The following is a 17,015-nucleotide window of genomic DNA, read 5'->3' as shown; positions in this document are numbered from 1 at the left end:
ATTAGCCTACTATGAAAATCTTTTTCCATTTTCAAAATTTTTTATAAAGCTCCGGGGAGACACTAGATGTCGCTAAAGAGCCGCAAGCGGCTCTGGAGCCGCGTGTTGCCGACCCCCGGCCTAAGTGAAATAATAACATGCAAATGCAAATAAGCGTGACCGGGTTGGTTCATTACATCATTGTCAATATAATATGGAAGATGTACCAATGTACAAACACGGGTTACATGAGCGCAGCCCATTTTTCTGTTTCATGAATAGACTCGAGAACATATTACACTCTGGGCAAAATACTCATCTTCAACTCAACGTTACTTCATAAAACGCCTTGCATGTTTTCACTCAATAATTCAAGATTCCTGCTAAAACACAGTGAGTCACTTTGCTTTCGGGAGGGGAAGTTCATTTAAAGTGCTAATTCATACATGCTAATAAGGACTCAATGCTGAACCTGATTTTTTTTTTTTTTTTTAAACATGACCCAAGAAAACCCCGACGTCAGGAATACTCTAAGTCCCTGACGAGTTGTAAACTTGTGTTTTATACTGACTATTGAGCTGATGCGCCCATGGGGCTAAACGCACTCATAAATAATGTCCTTTTCTGCGGCCTACAAGAACAAGTTATTCAAAGTAAAGTACAAGACATTGCGGCATGTAGTTGAATTCATAAATCATATCCTTCATGACCTTACTCAAGTGACTCGTTTTTAGTTATATTTAGGAATGACATAATCGAGTGACTGGAAAAGGGGGACAACTGCTGTGCGCACGTGTGAAGAGAAGGAGAGGCAGTGGAGTATGACAACAGCGGAGAACGTGAATGAAGGCGGGCGTTGGACTCTAAAGGCGAGATGTCCTCACACCGCCCATCTAGCAGCGATAGTCAAAGCCTTTGCGCGGGCTAATAGCGTCTCTCCTGTTTGCCTAAATCTTCCATCGTGTCACTCAAGGGGATTAAAGAAGCTAAAGCCCCCCTGGCTCTGCCAACAGCCCCTCTGGACCAGCAATCACTTAACGGGAAGCAGGACTTGATTCCTGCTCAGGACATGCAACAAGTACGTTTGCAATTGAACACGCTACCCGCTAAGGATAAGAAGCACAAGCTCTTGGGAGGATGCGCGAAGTGATTTGTTCCGAATGTGCTGATATTAATCCATGCGGACTCTCACCTTCCTATCATAGTAGAGTGCTGTTGCACGGCGGCCTCCAAAAGGCGCTCGAGGATGGTCCATTCTCCCATGGTTGCAGTTTGGAGGCATACACCGGGGAATGGGGTGAGAAGGCTGACCGCCAACCGTTCAAAAAGACACCAGGGTTGGTGTTCGAGTCTCTTCTTCGAGTGCACTTGAGGGTGTCACTGAGGCAGTACAACTTAATGTGCTGTTGTGAACCTGAAAAAGCAAAGAAACTGATTTGACACAATAGCTCATCTGCTTGTTTTTCATCTCTAGGGTTTAACCACGAATGCACTTGAAACGCCGAGAACGTACTCAAATTAAAAAATAATGGTGCTTGTGTTGTGCGCGTGCACGTTTTAAATCCGTCCGTACCTGCTGTCCACGAGGGTCTTCACACTTTCCTTGGAGTGCACCTGCCAGCATCTAATCACACACTCGGACCGGTGCTTGCCTCCAGATGATTTTCAAGAAGCGGCCACAATTAGTGTCAATGTGTATCCATCTCCCGAGCACAACTACATTGTCTCCACACACTCGATGAGAGCAGCTTGTCACACCGAACCGGGGTCATGTCCACACGCTCATGTGATCCTGAATGAAAAGAGAGATGCATCTCCCTCCCATCCTCTTCATCTTTTCCTCTCATCCAAGCTGGAGTAAGTCCTTCCTACTCTCCTGCTTGTGGTTCAGGCAGTGGAGAAGAGAAGCATCATCCTGTTGCCTTCCTCCAACACAGTCTCCTCCACTCCTGCTCCCTCAACCGCTCTCTCCGCTTCTTCTGATTGCTCCACTTCAAGTCGTGCAAGTACTGTACCACACTGCCTCCTGCTCTATCTCTCTGTTTCTCTTAATAAGAGACAGCTCCCTTTTCTTTTCCTCACCTCATCTTCCTTTCACTTGGTTCTTCTGTTTTGCACCCTCCACCTGACTCGCTTTCGCTCTCTCTCTTGCTCTCAGAGCTAGTAGGCAGCCAGACCGAGCGTGTGTCTAGAGGATTACAGAAAGGATTCATCTCTCTGCTCCTCCCCCTCCTCTCGCTCACTCTTCATCACCGTATTTATCCCCCAAGCACCCCCTCACACACACACACACGATTATTTATAAAATATTTCAAACAGCCACATCACACCGTTGTCAACTAACACTCTCCTCATCACAATCATTTTTTTTTTGTCTCTGTCTGTTCTCATCACCTTCCTTCACACTGTGTCATGCATCATTGCTTCCCTGCAAAGACAACGCTTGCTGTTTACCCACTTCCAGAGCCACAACGAGGCTATGCAAGGATACTGAACAGGCACACGGGGAGTGTGAGACAGAGAGAAAATGTGTTGGAATGAGTGAGTGAGTAACTGGCTGACCAGCGTGACTGTGTGTGAAATGACGATGAAATTAGCAGCGCTCATTAAGATTTGGAGTCATTTACATTGAGGATGCTCTGATGTAACTGAAGTGTCTATACTCTCTGATGTAATACATTTTGCTTGGCAAAAAAGGATTCATATATAGAGAATGGAAATAACTGCACAACATATATCCATCCATCCATCCATCCATCCATTTTCCGATCCGTTTTATCCTCACAAGGGTCGCGGAGGTGCTGGAGCCTATCCCATCCGTCTTCGGGCAGTAGGCTGGGGACACCCTGAACCGGTTGCCAGCCAATCGCAGGGGCACACATAGACGAACAACCATTCATGCTCACACTCACACCGAGGGAAAATTTAGTGTTCAATGAGCCTGCCATGCATGTTTTTGGAATGTGGGAGGAAACTGGAGTACCCGAAGAAAACCCACGCAGGCCTGGGAGAACATGCAAACTCCACACAGGGAGGCCGGAGCTGGAAATGAACCCGGGACCTCTGCACTGTGAGGTCCAGGCGCTAACCACTGGCCCACCGGGTCGCTGAAGAACATATAGTGGATAGAAAAAAGTCTAGACAACCTCGTGCAATGACACTCATTGTGATATAAAACAAACAAAAAAATAGCCTCTGATAAATCACCCATCCATTATTGAATCGCTTTATCCTCTCGTGGGTTGCGGGCCTACTGGAGCATATCCCTACCGTTTCCAGGCAGTAGGCGGGGTACACCCTGCCCTGAACTGGTTGCCAGCAAATTAAAGGGCACACATAGACAACTATTCACACTCACAATCACACTTAAAGAGAATTTAGAGTGTTCAATTAACTTATTCTGCAAGTTTTTGTCATGTGGGAGGAAACCGTTTTTCCCACACAGGAAGGCTGAGGCTCGGACTCAAACCCATAACCTCTGCACTGTGACGTACTAACCAGTCACCCACTGTGCCAAATCATTTGAAAACTGTTTTCTATCACAAAGCAAGATCAGTAGAACCCCGATAAATGCTCTTGATCATTTGAATTAGGTGAGTTGGAGATGGGAAAAATCTAAAACATGCAGAATAGGGGCCCTCGAGGATGGCTGGTAAACCCTGGTCTTAGGCAAAGAGCCCTTGTCATATCGAAAATATGCTTATTTACTTTAAATACAGTCCAGGATTTCTCTGTGACCTGCCTTGCAGCACTTACGGTACTCACGGATTTAAATCTGGCAGCGTAAGATGGCCGCCGGTGGCTTCACCTCTGCCTAGAGCGAGAAAGCACAATTGTTAGTCCAGTCATATAAAAGTCTGCGCCCTCACTACACTATTGCTTGCCTTATTTGCACACGGAGCGATGATTAAAAGCAGAAAAGAGAGCAGGAGAACGTGAAGGATGGACGTGTTTCATGAAAGTCCTCAGGACCGCTGTTCATAAAAATGAGTTAGCTCCTGCCTAAAAGCAGAATGTCAGAATGTGAATCAAAAGGTTTTCACAGAATAAAGTCATCTGTGATGCAGACAGTCAGCAAATCATGTGAAACTCAATATCGATATGAAATACGAATCATTTCAACCAAGGTGCATCGACTTGAAGTACCTAAAACGTTATTAAAGAAAGTAATTTTTACAAAGAGACACAAACAAATTAGCATGTCACACATATTTTCTACACTACCAATTGAATCTTACTTTTGTTACTGAATTAAAACATCACTGAGTAAAATTTTTCTTCAACAGATAAGGCACATGTGCGCCAAATTGTGATCTCTATAACTTTAATTGTATTTCGGAGCAAACGTTTTTTGTGCTGTGAGCCAAAGTCACGGGGGTCACAACAGAGTAAAGAGGAAATCTGCCAGCCTTAAAAAAACAGACTGCATTCATTGATGCTTTAACCCATCAGGTCGCTGGCAATTTCAGCTCTTAATGTGATATTCATTACATTATTAACTCCTAGAAGGTACGTTTTTTTGTTTGTTTATTTATTGGCTTACTTTGTGACAATACATTCATTCATTTTCCGAACCGCTTGATCCTCACTAGGGTCGCGGGGGGTGCTGGAGCCTATCCCAGCTGTCTTCGGGCAACAGGCGGGGGACACCCTGAACCGGTTGCCAGCCAATCGCAGGGCACACAGAGACAAACAACCATCGACGCTCACATTCACACCTAGGGACAATTTAGAGTGCTCAAACAGCCTGCCATGCATGTTTTAGGAATGTGGGAGGAAACCGGAGAACCCGGAGAAAACCCACGCAGGCCCGGGGAGAACATGCAAACTCCACACAGGGAGGCCGGAGCTGGAATTTGAACCCGGTACCTCTGCACTGTGAAGTCGACGTGCTAACCACTGGACTACCGGGCTGCCCCTGTGACAATACAGTGATGCTATTTTGCATACAGTTTTGCATATACTGTAACAATGTATGCATATTTTCTTTTTTTTTTTTGTATGTATGTTTTTGTACTGGATGTGGCCCGGTGATCCAGTGGTTAGCGCGTTGACCTCACAGTGCAGAGGTCGTGGGTTCGATCCAGATAAAGCGATTCAATAATGGATGGGTGATCTATCATAGGCTATTTATTTTTTGTTTTATATCACAATGAGTGTCATTGCACGGCGTTGTCTAGACTTTTTTAAAATCCACTATATGTTGCACACCGGCCCGGTGGTCCAGTGGTTAGTACCTCGGCCTCACACTGCAGAGTTACAGAGTTCATTTCCAGCTACGGCCTCCCTGTGTGCAGTTTGCATATTCTCCCCGGGCCTGCGTGGGTTTTCTCCGGGTACTCCGGTTTCCTCCCACATTCCAAAAACATGCATGGCAGGCTGATTGAACACGTCTCTGTGTGCCTTGCGATTGGCTGGCAGCCACTTCAGGGTGTCCCCCGCCTACTGCCTGAAGACGGCTGGGATAGGCTCCAGCACCCCCCGCCGCCCTTGTGAAGATAATGCGGATCGGAAAATGGATGGATGCATGGATGTGTACTGGATTAAAAAAAACGGACTGAAATAACTGAAATTGAATGTTGATTTTAAACTTTGACACAGTACAATTAGTCTTTGTTAGCTGCTTGTGAAATGTGCTTTCTAGATTTGTTCACATCTTGTGCATCTCCTGGGGGCTAAGCCCTCACTGTCCATAAAACCTATTTAAGCCCCTGGTTGATTATAAACACAGCCACATCCTGGTTACAAGAGAGTGTGCACATTTGTGCGACCGCGTTTTGTCGGATGTTAATTTTTCAGCACCTCTTTCAAAAAAAGCAAGGCATTTGAACAGGGGGGTGTAGACTGTTCACTGTTCATATCCACTGTATAATGGAAATACTTTTACAATATCTTACAGAAACAGGCAGTATCACATTATAGGGTGGCGCACACACACACACACACACACACACACACACACACACACACACACACACACACACATGCGTCATGTCAATCGGACTCTCAAAGGCAAATGAAGGCAGCAAAATAGAAACATTTTTGTGCATGCAACAAAATTTGAAAATAAAAACTCATTTATAAGAATACTGCCAAATTAAGACATCGGAAGCTGTGCATTGATATCAATGTAATTTTATTTTATTTATTTTAATTTGATTAAAGGTCATGGAACGGATTGTCCCGTGAGTGTATTTGTTTCTGAAACCCTGTGCATTTGTAGTAATTGACACATCCCCCCCCCAAATTACAGATGATTCATCATTAATCTCACGTGCAAAACGTTTCAAACATCATCGAATTAACTTGCAATTAAAGAGTCGGACGAAAACAGTAACTGAAATGGAGCAAAGTAGGAAATATTGGATTATGTATAACAAATTATTATTACCATGACCATAATGTAATACAGTATCGGCATTTTTGAAGTATTTTACAACCAAATGTTGTGCTTGTGTGAGTGAAAGAGAGAGAGGGAGAGAGAGAGAGAGAGAGAGAGAGAGAGAGAGAGAGAGAGAGAGAGAGAAGTCATGATGATTCAGTAACAAATAGAATCACCTGCCTCTCACCTCTGGCCTGTGTCGGGGTCACAGATGCTGTGCTGAAGTCGAGCACATTGACACGCTCCAGATGTGAGCTGAGGTCAGGGGTAGCAATACGTGCCACATTATTTAAAACACACACACACACACACACACACACACACACACACACACACACACACACGCGCGCGCGCACAATCCTAAAACAATTTGGCAGCATTGTGACTCCCACATGAAGAAAGAGAGACAAAATGGGGGGGAGGGACAAAACACAAACAACTTGGCTGCCATCTGCTTGTGTCTGTTATGAGGAAAAACAAAAAAAACAAACAGATTTCCCAAATGATCAGACAGCTTTGAATTTAATTACTTTTCTTTTTTTGGGAGGTGGGGATGCAAAGTCCTCATTCCAGTTGATGTTCTGTTTTTTTTTTTTATTACTTGCTAGTTTGGGTAATGTAGTGATGGCAGAATCAATACGTTGGCAAGGCTTTGCTCCAAAGTGAAATGGAACAGCTGCTGGAAAAATTAGAAGCCATGAGACAGTGTGTGCAAAAGAGGAGGATGAATACTAATTTGGCAATATTCAGACTGCCCGTTTTTTTCTGAGTCTTGCCACTCTCACCAAGATACCTGCGACAGAAGGCACTTGATCTATGTGGCGTCTCGCTCCAAACACCAAAGGCACTATGTAAAAGACGTATATTCAGCAAATAAGGAACAAAGGCCAAAGACTAATGGGTACATGCATATGTATACCACCCATATTTCCTCTGGGTGTTAACAAAATAGAGTAAAAAGGTTCACAAGACTGCCCTTGAGAACAAAAGTGATTAAATAAAACTGACGGAACAATTCATGGTGATACTTTATGCCCGCCTGGCTTTCTCCACTGAGGCTTGATGAGGGGAGCGCGGCTTGCTGAGCCGTAGCTGAGCTGGAGAAGCTTGGTGCTCTTCCAGCTCGCTGCTCAAATGAAGTTCATCATCCGTTTTTCAGAGCACAAAAGTGGTCATCCATGTTTACCTTTACGTCATCTCCAAACGGCTGGCATGACCCCTTCTACAACTCCCTGTTAATTGAATGTCAGGCTGTTAAAAGTGGTATCGTATGTAGTATTGCAGCATTTGACTTTGACGTTCACAATTGTAATTTGTAGTGGTCAACCATATGAGTGCAGTGCAGTTCTGTACCACTACAAACTTTCCACCAATAAGCACCTCTCTCATTGCTTCATTTCACTCAATAATTAGATTTTTTTTTTTTTTTAAGAATTATTCACACTGTGCTTAAAAAGTATGGATACTTAATACAACAAACGAAACATGGCACTTGTGTTGCTCATGTTAAGAACTAGCTAGCATTAGCTCATCCTTTATGCCAAGAGTGTCAAACTCATTTTTTGTCGTGGGCCACATTATAGTTCCCGGTTCCCTTGGAGGGCCGTTATGACTGTGAAACCACATAAGGAAGTCAAGAATAATGGTTTATTCAACTGTAGTTTAAGTTACTGTAATGAGGGTTTTGGTAACAAGAAAACGTACAATAGCTCTCTTGTTACATGTGAGAATTTGAAATGTTGGTTAAAATTTTAGCAAGCATCATAGAAGTCAACATGTTTGATTTGCTTTCGTGGGCCACATCAAATGATCTGGCCCCCGGGACTTGAGTTTGACACCTGTGCTTTATGCAATCACGTTATAACAGCTCTGCCAACGTTGTGAGTAGAGAAACAAAGTGCTAAATGAGTTGACGATATCCTGCCCTAAACAGCCAAAAGTAGGGTTTTTTTAGGCTGGCACAAAGTAGCCATGAATCATTCATGTTGCTAACATCAAACAATAATTTTAAAGTCACGGATGGAAAATATCTTGCTTCTTCCTATCTGAGTCTTCACTGATGCGCCCTGATTCATATTCCATGTCACAGCTCTTTTTTTTTTTCCTTTACAAGAGCAAAACCTTAATCTCAATCAAGATCTCAGCCGTTGTCTTCATACCGCACTCCATTTACATTTTTTTTTTTTTTTTACATCATCATCATGTGCGGGGGGGTTGAAAACAGTAATTAGTCTATTTCAACAAAATAAGGACAGTTACTCTTTTTCAAATGTAGGTAGTAAAAAATAAAAAAATAAATACCGGTACTCAAGTACAGCAAAAAATGAAGTGACTGAGGGTGACATTCAACGTGGGTTTGGCTCCTTGAAGACAAACTGCAGTGTGGGATTAAATGACTGCAGGCACACTGCACCTGTGTTCCACTTCCATGTGTGAAAGCAGCGACATATCTGTTGGGAAAAGGCATGCAGCCATCTCTCAAACGTAAAGGCCTACATTTTCACACCGTTAGTGAATAAGAGGCTTTGCTGAAACTCTAAGCACCAAGGACAAAGTGGTTGCGGCTCATTCACCTCTGCGGGGGCACTGAAGGCAATTAAGCTTTTAAGATGATGGCCTGAAATCAATTACCCCATGCAAAGACGACTCAATCCCATCAGCTTGCATTTTCCTTAAATCAGAAACATAAAAATAGTCACTCTACTTTGAATGTTTAGTCAAATAAACTGTTAGTAAGTCAAAACTCTCAAATGAAGTAGAAATATCAGATATTTATTTATACCCTGCTCTAGACAGTGAATTCAAATCTGAAGAAATTTGCTACACGATTACACTTGACATGACTGAGCTCGTTGTTGTGCTTCGTTGAAAATCACACTTGAATTGTAGCACACCATGGCTTGGCATGAAAAGTCATTTTCTGATCATTACAACAATAATGGAACAATTGTTACTGGGTCAAAAGTCACTAACCACACTGCCATTTTTAATTTGTGTGGAAAACGGTGGTATTTTCTGAAAAGGTCAGCGGGTCATTATGTTGTGTATGCCCTTTGGTTCACGTTGGTTAGAGTTGGTTCCATGATGTTGCATTTGTGGTGTTCACTGCGCTCCCTTCTTCTCAGGCTCCGCGGCGTTAAGTGATGGCTCTAAAAGCTCTCTTTTCCACATACTTCAGCTTGTACCTCCTCTTGAACCTAAGGGCGAGGGAGACGCTCGTTTGAGGAAACACGCATTTTGAAGAATCTGGATGTCCCCGTGACCCGAGGATGAAACGTTATGTAAAACTAAAGCAGATTCTTACTTGGCTCTCTCTCTGGGTTCTATCAGGTTCCTCTTCTGCAGACTCTTGAAACGGTCCTTGAGGATGCTGCCCTCTGGCTGTAGCAGCACAGCATTACATGTCCCAAAAAGACAGCCAGGTTAAATTCTTACTGCACATTATGATTCCTCCATTCATTAATTGGCTTATTTCCAGAAAATGGCCAGTTATTTTCTGGAGAGGTCCCCAGGCCCCCCACCTGGATGATTTAATTAAATATTTTAATTTTATTGGATGTCATTTAATTGCTATGAATGTCTGTAGAGTGCTCCAGCTTTGGAGAATTAGTATTTTTTGGACTACAAGTCACACTGGTCAAAAAAAATGCATTATGAAGGGGAAAAAAAATGCTCTGCAGTATTTTGTAGGTAAATTTACTCTACAAAAACAGACAAAGAAGTAAAGTTTGTACTCGCACTTAAAATTTCAGTTGCCTAATCGTTGGTGTGTTTGGAAATACACTCAGAGTGCGCATTGCTTTACTCCAAGAGTTTGAAAACTCGGTGCTGTTCAAATGTACCGTCTGATTATACAGAGTGCCCCAAAAAAGGAGCACCGGAGTCCAATACATCAGACAGTACAGATGGAAACAGTTCACTCATGAGGTGCAGATTTGTTTGTAACAGGGGTGCCCAAGTCCGGTCCTCGAGAGGTTCGATCCAGGATGTTTTGTTTTCTTCCAACACAGCTGATTCAAATGATCGGGATCATGATCAGGCTTCTCAAAGCTTGCTCATGAGCTGATCATTTGAATCAGGTGTGTTGGAAGAGGGAGACATCTAAAACAGGTTGGGTAGTGGCTCCTGAGGACTGGACTCGGGCACCGCTCGTTTATAACATAGGTTGCCTGTCTGGGCTCTAATTTTAGTCAAACTTGAGTATTTGTAGGAGGCAGAGCCAAACTAAGAAAAAAAGTGAAACCAAAAAATATGGTCTAAAAAATACTGTAAACACGTGGGGAAATTCATCGAAACCCAACAATTAATGGCAATACTATCCCGGCTAGTAACAGGCAAGCTTTGATTGGAAAGCAGTACCTTTAGCTGTCTTAAGGTACTGGTGAGCTCATCACTTAGTTTGATTTCAAGGTCCTCAGGCTGGAACCTGAAAAGGAAAAAAAAAAGTGACATCTGGTCATTGTAATCTGCCAAATAAATTGATTTTTCTTTTTTTTAAACACAAAAATCTACAACTGGATAACCTTGAGCAGAAGAGGACAAGTACAGTTGAAAATGCTTATCTAGCTAACTGCTAATACACATTAGAAAGAGAGCAAGACTGTTCAACAATTTTCCCACAAACAAAACTTGAGCAGGGTTAAAAAGTCAAAACCAATTCTCATTAGAACGATGGCATACTAATAGATTCTCACATGAGAAAAACTAACTTCTGAGTAAATGTGAAATCATCAAGTACTGGTAAATCATGTGCAAGCTGCTTAAAATGTGTTCGCCAGCACCAACGGTTCTCCTCCTGCTCTGGTGGGATTCTCAGTTTACAGAAACCTCCACTACCACCGCAAACATTTTTTGCAAGCCATTTTGGGGAAAAATTGTTGTGAGGGGGGAACGTTTGGGGCAAGGGGCAATCACTAAATACGACAGTGTGGCAGGTGGATGTCAACTACATTGTAATTCTTTTTCCTTTGTGTATTTTGATGGAAGAATGTCAGAAACCTTTCATTAAGACACCAGTAAATTGTTTCAAAGGGTAAAAAAATAACGCCAAATATCCTCTCGAATAAATGTGATTTGGTATATTCGACTAGAAATCTAATGTATCCCAGTGGTGAGGTTGACATTTTGTCACTAGAGGGATGAGGTCATTTACCAAAGAAGGTGGGGTTTAATGGTTTTGTTAAAACTGCATTTGGGGACTTAAGGGATGCACCACAATGCAACTGCTCTCCCCATGTCATCACAGAAAAGCTTTGTAACAGACTGAGACAGATTAGAGGAGCATGTTAAGTGCATACTTGAGTTTGCCAAGGCGCCTGGGCTGAGCTTTCTGGGCCTCCATTTTGGCCTTGCGTTGCTTCTGTCTTGCAGCGGTTTTCTTTTCTCGTTTTTTGATCGCGGTTTTGATGGAACGAAGCTGGAAGAGTTGCTGTTGTTTGCTTTTCTGATTTTTCTCTGCCACCCGCAGTTGCTCCTGTTGGAACAAAAGATGCAAAGATGGCAACCAATGCCACATGCTCGCTTTTTGTACATTTCACAAGCATTAGGAGAGCTGCATCCAGAATTGCAATAGTTAAAGACAAGACGGATTACTGAAAGCCACGCGAAACCAATTTGAACATGAAGCTACCTTTTGTATGTAATAACTCTGTAAGCACCTTAATTTTTTCCGCCTTTTCTCTTTTCCTTTGTTTCTCAGTCTTCTTCTCTGCCAGTGTGATGGCTCCTCCCACGCATTCCTGCTCTTCCTCCTTGACAGGAGCCACCTGCTCTTCCTCCTCGACAGGAGCCACCTGCTCTTCCTCCTCGACAGCAGCCACCTCTTTTTCTTCTTCTTCCTCTACCAAGCCTTCCACTTGCTCTTGGAAGATCGTCTCCTGCAGACACAAACACATGGTTACAATCAAGGCTTGCCCCAAATTGAGATCCAAGAGTGATAGTGGAGCAAGACGGACTCAGTACCTCTGTTGCTCTGTCTTCCTTGTTGACAGCGAGCTGCCTCTCAATTTTGCTTTCCGCCTTCCGCTTCTTAACCTCCACATCGTGGGCTTCTTGCAGTAAAGCCTGTATTCAAAATGGAAGGACATGCGATCATGCAAGTCTTTTGTTTATTATCTGCTGATTTAAGAGCAAATATCCTTCATATGTTAACTTGAATTTTTCCATTCATATCTTGTGAAGTCCATGAGTTATATTTGACTATCCTAATGCTGGAAGATTAGCGTCCATGAGTGGCGCTTACATGAGGAGAAAGACGCACTGACAAGGTGTTGAAGAAATTATTCAATAAATAAAAAGTAGCAAGCACATTTGGTGAAATATATTTGATTTACATAGCTAGCTGCAGGTTTGCAAATCCTAAGATCTCAAGATACCATTTACACTATCATTTTCAAAACGGAAATACTGTACTTGAAGTGTAAGGATGGTCACTGGACACACTCAGAAATATGAATCAAAAATTCCTTCAAAGTAGAAAAACACCCATACCAATATCTGTGACGATAGCATATATCTGAAGGGTGTGCGTAAAAATGCACAGATATTAAGGTCACCGATACCACTTCAGCCTGCCATGATCTTCCAGGTGCAAGCCATGTCAGCCGTGTGGAAATACTATACAGTAAACACTTTGAGCCAAATGCAAATTGTGCCCTGCTCAGGTGACGACTGAGGTGAGTCAGCTACCTAGCAGTGAGTTAGTGTTAAAATTGCTGCTGCTACCAGGCAGGATCTGCACTCCTGCGTCCAGACTCAGAGGGCACTGAAGCGTTATGAACACCGCTAACCCTAACCCACTTTAACCCAAACAAACTTATTTTTATTTTGCACAAATGTGAGGCATATTCGGAATGGTCATCCTGTTTGATCTATGACGCCCACCTTTTCTGCCTGCATGAAGCAGCCAATCATACTGCAGTGGTGGAGGGGGGGCTGCCTAAAACCACAATGGGATTCATAAGGCCCCACTAATACACTGTAGTGGGGCTAATTTACATAACCACCCCTTCACAGTGTCCACTGACTTGAGACCCATGCCGATTTCGATATTTATCCCGATAAAGATTTGGATCGATTAATTGGCCAGTTATACAATCAATAACAGTGTTTACACTTAATCAAACAAACACAATCCGATCAATCGGGCACAAGGGAGTGCGAGTCAGGTCGTTTGCATTAATAGTTCTTTGAGTCAAGCTACAGAAGAAGGAAAACTTACCTGATGAGAGAAGAAGTCTGGATTGTAGGAACCTCCAGGTGCGATTACCTCCACTGCAGGTAGCACGGATGGCTTCTTGTTCAATTCCTCTGGCCGCTACCGCAATATAAACCAAGAGATTACTACGTAGGAAGGATTCATATTGGGATACTACTGTTTGATATGGTTTCTTACCTTGACCAGCTTCTTGCCAGTCTGCTGAAGGTACCATGGATCTGCTGAACTTTTCGCTGTTCACAAAGACAAACTGAGGATTACCACTTAAGTCTTTTCAACAAGTAAATAGTACGGCTTGGCACAACTACACTTTAAAAGCTGCCCGTTAAACGTTTTGAGCATTGTAGCTGACAAATGTGCAATGTCAAAGACTCCTTTTCTTTCTATCTTTCGAAAGTGTTTATTGGAGTAATCATGAAACATGACAAACAGCCTGATTACATATTGAGGACAAAAACGAGAAAGAAAAAAAATTCGGAATAAAATATAAAAATGTGACTTCAAAAAATGATTGTCAACAACCAAGAGCCTAAAAACTGGTCAGCATTGTCCTGATTTTCTCAACCATTAATGGTTGCACATACCGTCTCGTAGTTTAATAGGCGTGCAGAGCAAATACTAACTCGGCAACCGGCTTCACTCGATAATTTAACGTTTGTACTCTCTGCCTCGGCAATATGTTGAAGAGATTTAAATTGAGCGGTGTGCATTCCACAGGACACCTCCAAAGGCCATCTTCAAATGGTGCAGAAAATAAATCAAACCCCAACGAGCTTCTACTTTGGGCTCGTTTGATCACACCAGCGTGGCAGACAAAGAAAACGGGAGGATTATTTTAGATCAGGCAATCTTAACATTCCCTACCAACTGAACATCAGCTCCAAAATTCATCAAGGAAAACCACGTTGTCATCTCAGGCATGGACAATAAAGGAAGGACTTTAACCCACAGTGGATTCTTATAAAGAAATTAGCAAGCATGATTTGCACCATTGTCAATCAGCAAGACAAGCGAAGAAACCCCGAGGATCAGCTTTGCGGCACAGTCAACTTGTGCATGTTGCCACACTGTCACTGCACCCATTGACAAATAGAGAGCCTGATTCAGTACCCCTGTCCTATTTAGACCCGCTTCAATTCCAAACGCCGACACTCGCGTTCCAAATACACATTCCCGCTCGGCGCTGACGCTCCTCTTTCATCCTCCTCAGCTGCACTATCCATCCATCCAGCCACACCCAAAACAGACTGTCCAACAGCGCCCACATCTCCACTGACAAAAATGGGGCTGTAAAAATGGTGCCCATCACAAGTGCAAAACAATACTAGCACCTGGCGTCAGTGAAGCGGCGACCGTCAAATAGCGCGGACATTTCCCCCATTAAAATCAGTTCTGGTCCACACATACTGCTGAGAAAACAAACCCGACTCTCCTTCAACAAATAGCACAGCCTTAATGCTGAGAACGGTCCACAACGGGTCCACACGAAGGACAACGAACATCACATGACAAAAAAAAAAAAAAAAAAACAGTCGAGCTCTTGAAGAAATTACATTTCGATTACCCCCCTCCCCCCACAGTTCCATGTGATTTGGTCACTTCTTCCAATAAACAGAATAGAGAGCAGGCTAATGTATGACATCATTGTTGAACAAAAAAAGTTCACTTACACTCTTGACCCCAAATGTCATAATAATCTCTCTTTGGGTTGTTGTTGGCCTCTGTCGCCGCCTTTTTAGCTGTTGTGTTCAACGTCTGTCTGTTGAGGAGCATTCTCTGTGTCCGTGGTACTACGCCTTTGGCTGCAAGTTGCTCTAGCCTCTTGGCATGACCACGAAGTTTCTTTGCATTGGGCTGTTGGTAGGACAGTACACTGGTGAAGCATACAGAGGGGAGATTATCAGTTTGTGTGGTGAACAAGCAGAGGAAGAATAATTCATAGCAAGTACATTTGGTTTAAATGTATTTAATTTACACCACTAGTATTTGGATGCCCTCAGATCCCAAGATACCATTCACACAATAGTTTCCTGAGCTCCTATATGTTGTCTTCACATTTCCAAAAAGGAAATACTGGGAGCGCAAGGATGAGATCATCACTGGGCAAACGGTTTCAAAACAATTCAAAATCTGTTCAGGTCTAATGTTTTGGAATATTTTCAACAACATACAATATGTTTACAAATATTGCAGACCACAAGAGATTAAATTCACCATATTTAAAATGAGGGACTGGCAATCCAATTTGACAGAAATCAGTAAGTGATGCATACTGACTCTTTAATTGGTGGAACAAGTGAGTCATGCTGGAGGATCAGGTCTATCCTGAGAGGACGCTGTGACTTCCCTTTCCTCTTCTTGCCCTGCACTTGCTCCGACGCTTCAAAGATAAAATTGTAAGATTTGGTTCAGTATGTTCCCAACTATTATTTCGAAAGAGTTTCAATGTAAATGCAAAACATGAAATTGTAACGTAATACCGAACTGATATTATTCTGTTTGGTTACCTTTGTGATCTTTTGGTTGCTGCCCAACATCCAGAAAGAACAAATTGTCATCCGACTTGTCAGCCAACAGGCCACTGCAACAAATAATAACATTTAAATAACACACTTCGCATGCGTATAATGTGGAGTCGTGTCAACACGCGTTAAAATATGGACGATATGTGGACACGGGAGATCTGTCGTATTTTCTCAATGAATTTTATTTAACGTTTCACAATAAGTACGCGGAAGGCCAACTCACCCGGTGGTCCTCTCCTGATGCCTGATGTCTTCTAAAAAATCCTCTACGTCATTAATGTCGCTGTGTTTGTTCCAGTTTTTTTTCTTATTTTTGTTAACGCGCTTTCTTCGACTACTAACCTCGCCTGTAAGATCCGAGGACTTTAAACTTAAAAAACCTGGCTGCGATGCCACCACGCGTTTCAACCTTCTGGAAGGCGCCATGTTGGAGTGGAAAGAAAATTAAACACGTGTCTTCTTCTTTCATGGCTGTTGTGGTGTACTGCGTGGAAACTGATTTTGGCGCCCTCTAGAGGATTGATATCGTAACTACTACACAGCCTGCGTTACTGTATATGTAATCTGTAAGAGTACATACAGCACAATTATTCTAATATGTCGTATAGTAGGTTTGACCGTTATTTCCAGTTGTCTATGAAAAATGTTCTTACATATGATATATTCCACGTAATACAACATTATTAAGTGCCCCTTTCGGTTTGGCTGTAAATTGCAATAGTGCGTTTATATTTGTTACAATAATACCCAAATAAAATATTTTAAAACACAAAATGCTTTATAACATTAGGCCCATGACTATAAAATCGGAGTTTAGGTGCACGTTCTTTCCAAGTGAAATGTAGTTTGAAAACCAATAATATTTTTGAAAAGTTAACTAAAATGTATAATTTCTTAAACTAAGAATATGGTT

The 17,015-nt window shown here is 42.6% G+C and overlaps 2 protein-coding genes across 2 annotated transcripts in view; both read right to left on the bottom strand.

Annotated features, from left to right (window-relative positions):
- The window catches only part of gjd1b (gap junction protein delta 1b), a 29,212-nt gene extending 26,958 nt beyond the window's left edge, over positions 1-2,254 (bottom strand). Inside the window, exons 1-2 of the mRNA XM_019861543.1 lie at positions 1,553-2,254; positions 1,172-1,393 (exon numbers count right to left, since the gene is read on the bottom strand). Coding sequence (XP_019717102.1) covers positions 1,172-1,242 — 71 coding nt within the window. The 5' untranslated portion in view covers positions 1,243-1,393; positions 1,553-2,254. The remainder of the gene's footprint in view (positions 1-1,171; positions 1,394-1,552) is intronic.
- A 6,858-nt stretch (positions 2,255-9,112) lies between these two features.
- Positions 9,113-16,814, bottom strand: nop53 (NOP53 ribosome biogenesis factor). The gene is made up of 12 exons (XM_019861523.1): positions 16,326-16,814; positions 16,085-16,158; positions 15,855-15,957; positions 15,248-15,450; positions 13,755-13,810; positions 13,581-13,676; positions 12,323-12,424; positions 12,019-12,237; positions 11,659-11,834; positions 10,721-10,787; positions 9,666-9,742; positions 9,113-9,558 (listed from the first exon to the last, which is right to left on the bottom strand). The coding sequence occupies exons 1-12, from the start codon at positions 16,526-16,528 to the stop codon at positions 9,498-9,500; spliced, it is 1,437 nt and encodes a 478-aa protein (XP_019717082.1). The 5' UTR covers positions 16,529-16,814; the 3' UTR covers positions 9,113-9,497.
- Between the last annotated feature and the right edge of the window lie 201 nt (positions 16,815-17,015).

This window comes from Hippocampus comes, unplaced genomic scaffold (assembly GCF_001891065.2).
Source record: "Hippocampus comes isolate QL1 unplaced genomic scaffold, H_comes_QL1_v1.1 scaffold122, whole genome shotgun sequence".
NCBI lineage: Eukaryota > Metazoa > Chordata > Actinopteri > Syngnathiformes > Syngnathidae > Hippocampus > Hippocampus comes.
Note: the sequence above shows the minus strand (reverse complement) of the source record. Positions and strands in the feature narration are given on the sequence as shown.